Source organism: Pinus tabuliformis, chromosome 9, assembly GCF_031772625.1.
Source record: "Pinus tabuliformis cultivar Carrire ecotype Pingquan chromosome 9, CPIR1, whole genome shotgun sequence".
Classification (NCBI taxonomy): Eukaryota; Viridiplantae; Streptophyta; class Pinopsida; order Pinales; family Pinaceae; genus Pinus; species Pinus tabuliformis.
Genome location: NC_142307.1, coordinates 947,272,041 through 947,282,525, shown reverse-complemented (window position 1 = coordinate 947,282,525; position 10,485 = coordinate 947,272,041). Strand labels below are relative to the sequence as shown.

Sequence of the window (10,485 nt, the reverse complement as noted above, 5' to 3'; positions counted from 1 at the left end):
TAGAACCAAAACATTCCATAAATATTATACTATCAATAGAACCAAATATCCTGAACATCCTGCAAGAATAATGTGGCCACAAAAGGATCCGAACCTTGTATTTTCAGACACTGTCTATAATTTCCGGGGCTATAAAGATATCTGGTGGGATCTCTTATGCAGAGAAGAAAAATGAGAAATACATTACACATTATTAAAAATTGGACCTGTCTTCATTACACAGTTACTATTACAACCAACATGGTTACAGGAATGGTGGAGATGGTATGGGATAAATAAGATTGCTATGGATCCAAGGTACTTTGAAAGAGACTTTCAAAGTGATTGCCAGGAGCGCATGGAGTGTAATGGCATGGAGTGTTTTCACCTTCCTTGTAAGAGTATTGCAGACCTAAAGAATTTTTCTGATGATCACATATTATGCTACTTCATGAGAGGACATCACCATTGGTTAGTCTTAACCAAAGTAAACCATCAAGTTATTTTCGGGAAACCAATGATTGTTCGAAGGATTTATACAAAAGCATGGGAGACTAGTGGAGCATACCACCATAATAATGGTTGATTCCCTAGTACAAATCCATTGGGAACATAACTTAAAAGACTCCAAGGGTTCTCGTGGGCTCCTCCTGAAAAGCATCCACAATGTACAATGAGATCTTGTCACTTGACTTTGATAGTGACTGATTTTCATGGGATTTTACGACAAAAAATCTCCACATTGTAAATATCTTTTTTGCAGGATTTTGAATAGTTTTGATTTTCGAGACTCAGAGTACTTCTCCGACTTTTTGTGTAATTTGATCCACATCTCAAAATCTCAGTACAATTGTTTTTCAGATGTGATTAGATCTATATCTCAAAATCTCAATGGATTGATAAAACACTTCTCCCTAATTTAATATCTTAAAATATTTAAATTGAATAGTTGATATATTTAATTTTTTAATAAAAATGATATAAATATTTTTAGTTATAAATAATAACAACTGTCCTCCAACTCAATCCTACCACATTACGATAAAATTTCCCATTTAAAAAATAAAAAATAAATTATAATGGTCTCCCCACGAATATTAAAGGGAGATTTTGATAAGATCTCCCAAAAAAAAAATCCCTGTCGTCATTTTCCATGTGCCATGGTAGGAAAGAGTGCACACACTTAGCATGTTATGGAAAGCTTTAAAATATTTTTCTTTTGTTTTTCTCTAAATCGTTCAAAAACGGAGGAAAGGTGTGGCCAGAATTCGGTGACGCTCGCTTGGCGAATATTCATTCCATTACACAGCCTCGTCGTTCCAGGGGGAGGAAAGGTGTGGACCCACATTCAATGCACACCTCTTCTTTTAGTTGTGGGAATTAAATTCTGTATTCACGCGTCTCTTCTTTTAGTTGTGGGAATTAAATTCTGTATTCACGTGATGATCATGCCCCGTCAATGTCATATTTGTTTCTTTCTCACATGTGACTGACTGCACGTTATGTCACGTCGTGAGTTCGACCGGCAGGATTCATGGAGGACTCGCAGATAAATGGTCGTGCCAAAACCTGTTCCACATTAGGAGGTAACTGTTAGAAGTTTTTGTTATTTTCGGGTATTTTTTCTAATTAATTTTTATTTAAATTTGTTTCAGATTTTTTTTTTTTAATCAACCGCATAAATTGAGTGCCGTAGGGGGGCTCAATGTATCTCTACATTAAAAATGCTAAATGTTTAGATTTAGTTAATTTTATTCAAAATTGGTATGGATTTTTAAAGGCTATAATTTTAAGTTGTTTAATTGGTAAAAATTCAGTGTTAAAGAAGTTTTTCAGTGGTTGAATCTATATATACATTCAAAAATGAGTTGTTTTTAGTGTGATTTTTTGGACTTTCTGGTGCTCAAATATGGGAAAAAATTAGGGTGAAATCTTGATTTGTGTTATTTAAACTGGTTTTTTTTGACAATATAATGGATCCAACACTCTAAAAAACCCCTAGGGCACTTCTATTGTGCAGGGGTTACCTATCAAGCTTGTGATTTCAATAAATTCTGGCAAGATTTTGAAAAATCACACTAGAAAAACCCATAAAAAAACTTCCAAAAATCTCACTAAAAACAACCCAATTCAAAGATATATATAATTATGAATTTCAAATTCAAATTCTAAGTCAATGACATAAAAATTTAATAAAAGAAAATTCAATTTGCAAAATATTAAATAATATACTTAAACATTTAAATATATATATATATATTTTCCAGAGTAAAGCAGCAACAACGCATTCTGATCATTTATTCCTTTCATTTTAAAATTTAAACCATTATAAAGAGTTTTAAAACTCTAATTCTCTCAAGCAAACCATACTTTCTCTTCTTTCCAATATCTTTCAAAATTCAAAATTTAAATCTAAAATCCTTCCCGTGTTTGTAAACTGATCTAAAATATTTTTATAAGTAATCCATAATTAAAATTAAAATATTCAAAAAAAATTCTCTGAAATTTCTCTATAATATAAATATATTTTTAAAACCTTATAAAATCTATGTAAAATTTCTCTATAATATTTGCTCGCTCAAATATTTAAATTTATTTAATATTTCTCTATAATGGTTAAACTGCTCAGTCAAATATTTGCTTGGCGTTGTGCGAATCTTGGAGCAATATTCCGGCAGAGTCGTAACGTGAACGGAGGTCCCACTTCTTTTGGATTGGTCTGAAAGCGCACAACTTTGACTCAAAATTTTCCTGAAGATCACAACAGATCAGCGGCGGCGTAACGTGAACGCCATCCCACTCGTTTTTAATTCCTCTGCAACCCCACACTCCCACCCTCCGCGTCTTATTTAAGGAGTAATTCTGGTGCTGTCATAGCGGAGCAGGATCGTCCTCCAACACACATTGCCAGGATCTGATCCTCGTCTTCCATGGCTTCTCTTCCGCTCTTGGGCAACCGATATCCTAGTAATATCCACTCCCCCATAGCCAAGAGTTATGGCGAGGTAATATCAGAGAAATCCACGGGCCATGAGGAGAAGCAAAAGACCCTGCAACAGGACTTCGAAGCCTGGAAGTTCGGTGTAGAAACAAACACTCTGCGCTCCTGGCCCGTGGTGCCTGCCCAATACGTGGAATACGTGAAAAAATATATGATCGGAAGTGGCGTGGAATGCGTCAAAAAATATATGGTCGAAAGTGGAAGCCAATATTTGAAAGACTCGCACATGGTAGCCCACGAATCCATAGCCTACGCTAACACTCTGAAACTCTCACGCGATGGCAAGGACGCCTGGGTTTTCGATGTGGACGAGACACTCCTTTCGAATCTCGCTTATTTCGCAGCCCATCAATTTGGGTAAGATTGGCTTATTTCGCAGCCCATCAATTGGGTAAGATGAATCTGATATATTTGATTTATGGATGGTTGGATATATTATTGGTAGGTTTGATTTTTGTAGTTTATCAGTTAAAATGAATTAGGTATATTTGGTTTACTAATGGTTGGATATATTATCGGTATATTTAGCTTTAGACTAATTAGACATACTCTGTTGGATATATTTTCTGGTTAAATTTAAGATAGTTAAATATACCCTTAATATTACAATTATAATCCCTCGATTTAATCTTAGCCTTGGCCAAATTATTCTAACAAATTACAAATTCAACATACTTTTTTATGATTTTTACTTCCTCTTCACCTTTGGTTTGCAGAGGAGAGGGGATCGACGATGCTTCTTTTATAGAGTGGGCGGATCTGGCAGTGGCCCCTCCATTGCCTGCCAGTTATAGATTGTACACCCATCTGCTTGGATTAGGGTTTAAGATCTTCCTATTGACAGGCAGGTATGACTACGAGAGGAATGCAACTGAGAAGAATCTTGCCCGAGCTGGTTATCATTCATGGAAGGCGCTTTTATTGAGGTGATCACTACGACCATCCATGTCTTTTTTGGGAAGTTTTGAGTCTTATTTTTGTTGTGCCCAGTAATGTTGTTCAAAGTATTTTGATTATAGATTTTAGGAATATTTTGAAATCTGAAAGTAATGTTGTTGAAATTAACTAAGTAATGTTGTTGAAATTATTTTGATTATAAATTTTAAAAATATTTTGGAATCAAACATATAATAACTAGATTAATTTGATTAACATGCATTTTGTGAACTGAAATTGAAATTATTTTGATTATAAATTTTAAGAATATTTTGGAATCAAACATATAATAACTAGATTAATTTGATTAACATGCATTTTGTGTACTGAAATTTTTAGATATTTTTAAAATCTGCGATTTAAATAAAAATGTCTGAATAATGCATGGAAAAGCATTGTGTGAATGAGGTCAATGGACAATTTGTGGTGCAGGGACCCGGAAGATTATGAGAAGAGCGCTGTGGTTTTTAAGTCTGAGAAGAGATTGAAGATTGAGCAAGATGGGTTCAGAATCCGAGGGAACTCTGGTGATCAGTGGAGCGATTTGACTGGATACTCTGTTGGGGAGAGGACATTCAAGCTGCCCAATCCCATGTGTTACGTGGACTGATCTTGATGCTTTGTTTTGTTTGTTTTGAGGCGTGGAGAGGAGAGTGTTCATGTATCTTGTCTTTTGGAATGTCCACCATATTTTACCCGGAATGTTATTATTCAGATAACATGGTCTTTGATATGCGGTACTCTGTGCTGAAAGCCAATAATATTTTCTTTTATATGAGTTACTTTGTCCTCAACTAAAAGAATTACTTTGTCCTCATATAAAATAATTTCTTTATTTATCTTCAAGGCATTGGATCCTCTGCAATTAAAGTGCCAACAACATGGATTTGTATTAAAAATTAAGTCAGTGATTAAATTATTCTTCCATAACAAAAGGTTTTGAATATATATAGCCATTCTTTAAAGCATATATTTGTTCTTATATAAGAAAAGTTGGGGAATGTATAATAATTATTTAAAGGGACATCTATATTGTTGTACAGAAAAAGTATTTTTAAATGCATAACAATTATTTAGTTTTGGCTATATATAGCCATTCTTTATAGCATATATTTGTTGTTATATAAACATTTTTTTAAAAGGCATCTTTATAGCTGTACAAAAAAATATTTTTAAATGCATGACAATTATTTAGTTTTGGCTGTGATATAAGATGACATTTTGAATCTATAACATTCTTATATGATTAATATTTCTAATAAGGTTATTTTGTTTTATTTATTAGAAAATGCGTTATTATGTAATAATGTTTGTATATTTATTTTTAAATTTGATTGAATTTATAATTTTAGAAGGTGTTTTTAAAAAATTATTTATAAAATAAATAAAATTATTATAAAATTAGAAATTATATTGTAATTTAATAAATAAATAAATATTTGTTTTGGATAGTTTAATTGGTAATGGTGGTGGAAATAAAGTCTCACCAATCGGAAGTCTTGGGTTCAAATCTTGGAAATAAAGTCTCACGAATCGGAAGTCTTGGGTTCAAATCTTGTGCTATCTCTCGTAGTGAGAAGTTGGACATGATGACATGATGAACATGTAGTCCTACCAAATTTAAATAAAAGAAAATAAATAAATAAATAAATCTTTTTAGATTGTGTAAAGTTGGACACGATGAAGATGTAGTCCTACCAAACTTACAAAAAAGAAAATAAATAAATAAATATTTTTAGATTGTGTATAAGATCAATGGTATTTTTTTTTTAATTTATGAGGAAAATGTATACACTTGTATGGTTTTACAAATGCTCTTTTAGTATTTACAATATTTAATAAGTGTAACATGTAGGTAATAAGTGTAATTTACATTTAATATTTAAATACAAATGGTCATTTTTCTTAGTAAAAATAATATGCAGATAATAAATGCAATTTTCCTTCTATTTTTGAAGAGAAATGACAATTTATTTTTTGGGAAAAACTATTATATATATGTTATAATGACATTTATAATATTAAAGAGAAATTCATCAATTTTAATTAAAAAAAATATTAACAAATTCATAACATCATTGATTTAATTAAATTTACACATAAAGAGATAGGAGCAATATAATTGAGTTAAAAACATAACTATAAGGATTGAATCATAAAATTCCCACATAAAATACCAGAATATTCTTAATATACCAAATTATTTTGCAAAGAGAAAGAGTGAGTTATTAAGGATGAACAAAGGATACACAAAGATGTGTTAAGCCATTATCAAGACATGTAGGGTAAAGTGAGATTACAAAGCAATTTTGGTTTGGGAACATTAAGGTTAGAGAGGGACATGATTAAATCGCTAAAGTGGATATTTATGAAACAAACAATTAAGGTGTACCATCAAATTGATGGGATAGGAGGCCTATATACAATGTACAACGATTGTGACATGGAGAGTAAAAATCAAGAAGACACATGGGCATTGTGGTAGCTGAACCAAAGTGCAACCATGTAATGGTGCAAGATAATTTAAGCATGGACGAAGAAGAAGAGGAACTCACATAATGTGTTGGATGATGAAAAGGAAAGATGAGATGTGATAACTAAGATCAATATATAAGAGCAAGTAATTACCTTGACATGATTTAATCATATCCCATACTTTTATCCAATGTGACATGACATGATGAAGAGCAATAAGCATAAGTGATGACAAAGTTAAGAATGCACATAACAATCTATCTTAAGGAGACAATGACAAATAGAGTAGGGTTGGTTTGGTCCATGTCAAGAAATCAACATAAGTTCTCTAGGTGGTGGTTTCCAACTTAATGAGGATGGATTTAAATAATTAAGATGCCAATTACCAATTATTAAAATTAGGTTGCAAATGAAAACATAATGGTTTGGTCCATGTCAAGAAATCAACATAGGTTCTCTAGGTGGTGGTTTCCAACTCAATGAGGATAGATTTAAATAATTAAGATGCCAATTACCAATTATTAAAATTAGGTTGCAAATGAAAACACAAGATATTCAATGGCCAAAGATTTGAGCCATAGAAGCTCAAAATGGAAGATTTGTTGGTGAACATGGATCAATGGATTGTTATGGAAATGGGTTTTGCACCAATGGAATGTTAAGCTCAAAGTAGAGAGAGAAGATTTATGGATTTTGATCAACAGGTGTGAGAATGATAAGAGGCATGGATAGGTGAAAGGAGGTGTACAAGAAAACCCATGCCAAGCCTCTTGGCCCAAGACTATATTTATGTCAAGGATGCATGCAAAATGTTTGACATAATGCATTAATTCCTATATAAGCCCCATGTTAACCATAAATTAAACCCCTTATGAAGCCCTAGATATTAAGTGATTTCATTCTTATTGTTATATTGTTATGTAGGTTATAGCCTCTCATGATCCCATTTTATTATAATTGTACCTTTTGTCTCCAATATATACTAAGGATACATAGCCTTAGGATCATCAAATCTTGTCTTGTACATTGTATTCAATATAGAAGGAGGTTTCTCCCTTGAACAAGACTATAACTATTGATTTCTTATCATTTTTAAGGTTTAAGTTTCATAACATTTAATATCAAAGTTCATCATCCTAGGGTTTTGTTAGTGCCTAGATTGACCTCAGGCTGAAGGAAGGCAGGTCTAGGGTAACATCAAACCATGCTTAACCTGGTAGCTAGCCCTACCAGGTCGGGAGAGGGCTCTCTCCTTGTCAATCTCAATTAGAATATGGCAACTAGGGCTTGAGATGACTGAAATGAAATGCTGATTTTAGGCTAGGTATATTAGGTCAGAGGATTTTGATTGATTTTGATAGTTGGTTGCTGGATCAAATGAAGAAGGCAGCTTTGGGTCCAGGAAATCAACTCAGATTTGCAGGATGTTCTGTGGGGCGAGGTAGGTAGGTGTTTTGGCACTTTGAATTGAGTGTGATGGTAAGTCTAAGACTAGTGAGGAGTTGGGGAGGGCATGCAAAGTTCATGAGTCCTCCTCAAACAACAAAAAACATTAAAAACTAAATGTATCCTCAAGGCAGAGCACTAAATATCAATGGATTCCACCTATTTATCTTGATTCATTTAGTTATGAAGAAAGAAATAGATGCTAGCACATATACACATAAGAGAAACTAAATAACAAAGGAAGAAACAATGCCAAGACACATTACCACAAGAATCCCACAAAATGCTGCAAAACCCTGGTTCATTTCCTTGCCAAATTGCAAAAGTGATTTACAATGAAGCTCAAATCTGCAACAGTTCCATTTGAAATGGTCCACATATCTGCAACAGTTCCATTTGAACATTAAGTACAATAAGGGTAGCACCAATAATGTTGCAGAGTGCCTCATTCGACCATCGTTCATGGCATTGATCACTGTGCTTGATTCTTGTGGGCACGAAACTTCGGGGTGGCTGAATATTTACAAGAGTGATCCAAAATTCGATAACACATACCAGACGGTCCTGGAAGGCAAGCAAGTTCCAATTTTTCACCCCTAGGATGCAATGTTATGCCACCTGGGACACCTTTGTGTTCCTTCAAGCAAGCATGCCAAGATGATTTGGGAGGTGCACTACAGTCGAGTCCCTTGACATTTCGGAGTAGAAAAAATAATGGCAGTCCTACAAAAATATTTTTAATGGCTGAACCTTCAAAAAGATGTTGGGAAGTACATCAGATCTTGCACTTCCTATGCCATTTCCAAACCAACCATCAAGAAGAAAGGCCTATACACTCCTCTACCTACCCCTAGTCGACCTTGTGAATCCATCTCCGTGGATTACATGTTGGGCCTTCCTTCTACTAAGCATGGTAATGACTACGATTTCGTGGTTATCGACATATTCTCTAAGATGGCCATTCTGGCAGCATGCAAGAAGAGTATTACAACAAAAGCCACTACTAATATCTTCTTTGAATGAGTGTGGGTACACTTTTGGATCCCACAATCCATTATCTCAGATCGGGATAGTAGGTTCCTATGTACATTTTGGTCAAGTCTCTAGTCGATGCTGGATACCAAGCTCAGTAAGTTCACGACTTTCCACCCCCAAATTGATGGCCAAATAGAGGTCATCAACAAGATGATCGTACACATTTAACCTATGTACAACTCGAAACATCCATGCACATGGGATGAAATCCTTCCCTATTTCTGGCACAGCTAGAACAAAGCTCTCAATAGCTCAACTTTCCACAACTCTTTTCAGGTGGGGTTGGGATTCCAACCACTATGTCCCATTGATGTGGCCATATCATTTTCATCTACTTAGACAGATTCGGCACATGTCCAGTATGAAGCTGACAGGTCTAACAGATTTATTGAGCACATTCATCACATCCGCAAACAGGTCCATGACATATTGGACATAACCAATGCTAAGTACAATCAACGTCATGATCAACATTGGGTGCCACAGAAGTTCCAGGTGGGAGACGAAGTTTGGTTACATTTTCAGAAGGAGCACCTCTTTGGGACCCATTGTAAGCTTCACCCGCTTAGATATAGGCCTTACATCATCACTAAGGTTGTAGGGGACAATCCTTTCAAGCTCAGCATTCCACCATTCCTTGGCCTACACCTAGTGTTCAATGTGGACTACCTTCGACCATACTTTCCACCATTATTGGACACATCAGACATTGTAGAATAACTCACACAAATAGAGTTAAACCCAAACTGTATGGAATAGGCCACAACTTATCGGATCATGGACATGCAGATCAAGAACACTCACCAACAGAATATCCAACTCTATTGGGTTATCAAAACTGGCCAAATCCTACAACAAGGCAAGTGACTCACTAGGGACCAAGTTCAGCAGAAGTTTCCCCATCTCATGGAGGCACTCAACACAAGGGGAACATTGCTTCATAATGGGGGAGGGCTGATCTAGGTGGATATTTATGGCCACATGCCTATTCCAATTGGAACCCACTATTGTTTATTTTCAGTTTCCTTAATTGTAGTACAACTTACTATTTTTGGCAGTTCTTCAGGTCCTTAACTTCCAGAGCCATTTTGAGGGACTAAAAGACTTCCCTTTTTTTTTTTTTTTTTTTTTTTTTTTTTTTTTTTTTTTTTTTTTTTCTTTTACGGCAAACAGAGAGACCAAAAAGTCCCAAACCAAGTCATTGGTTTCTTTTGGCCTACGCTTCGAGATCTTCGAAACAAGATATTATGATAGCCAAACAGAGATCGTATGCCAAAGTTACGACCCCAAGAAGTTGATGTACCAATTTACCCAAACGAGGCCCACAGTTTTGGTGCTTCATCTCCTAGTGTTACATTTTTTGATGTTTAAGGTTTTCCATTGTTCTCAATAATAAATATGCTTTTGAGCCTCATTGTAACATAATTCAGAGGCATGTAGCCACCACATCTCTTCTCAGAGATAAGCTACCATCGCCCGAGCTAGTTTATTTCCATTATGTATGTAAGAATATTTCAGTTCTTTGATATTAATGAGATGAAATGTTATTTCTATTGTATCTATCTATTTATGGTTATATATGTATTCTATTGTGTTCCTATTTAAGTTCAGAT

General features: G+C 34.5%; 1 protein-coding gene across 1 annotated transcript; it reads left to right on the top strand.

Annotated features, from left to right (window-relative positions):
* The first annotated feature begins 2,831 nt into the window (after nucleotides 1–2,831).
* Nucleotides 2,832–4,694, top strand: LOC149151874 (acid phosphatase 1-like). Its single transcript, XM_089440713.1, has 3 exons — nucleotides 2,832–3,337; nucleotides 3,697–3,906; nucleotides 4,349–4,694. Exons 1-3 carry the CDS (start codon nucleotides 2,910–2,912, stop codon nucleotides 4,524–4,526), a joined length of 816 nt encoding a protein of 271 aa, XP_089296839.1. The 5' UTR covers nucleotides 2,832–2,909; the 3' UTR covers nucleotides 4,527–4,694.
* The last annotated feature ends 5,791 nt before the right edge of the window (nucleotides 4,695–10,485 follow it).

Bases quoted from the DNA above. Each gene is read 5' to 3' on its own strand.
- LOC149151874 (XM_089440713.1), top strand. From the start codon at position 2,910: ATGGCTTCTCTTCCGCTCTTGGGCAACCGATATCCTAGTAATATCCAC. The intron at 3,338-3,696 runs GTAAGATTGGCT...TTTGGTTTGCAG, and splicing joins TTCGCAGCCCATCAATTTGG to AGGAGAGGGGATCGACGATG. The intron at 3,907-4,348 runs GTGATCACTACG...TTTGTGGTGCAG, and splicing joins TGGAAGGCGCTTTTATTGAG to GGACCCGGAAGATTATGAGA.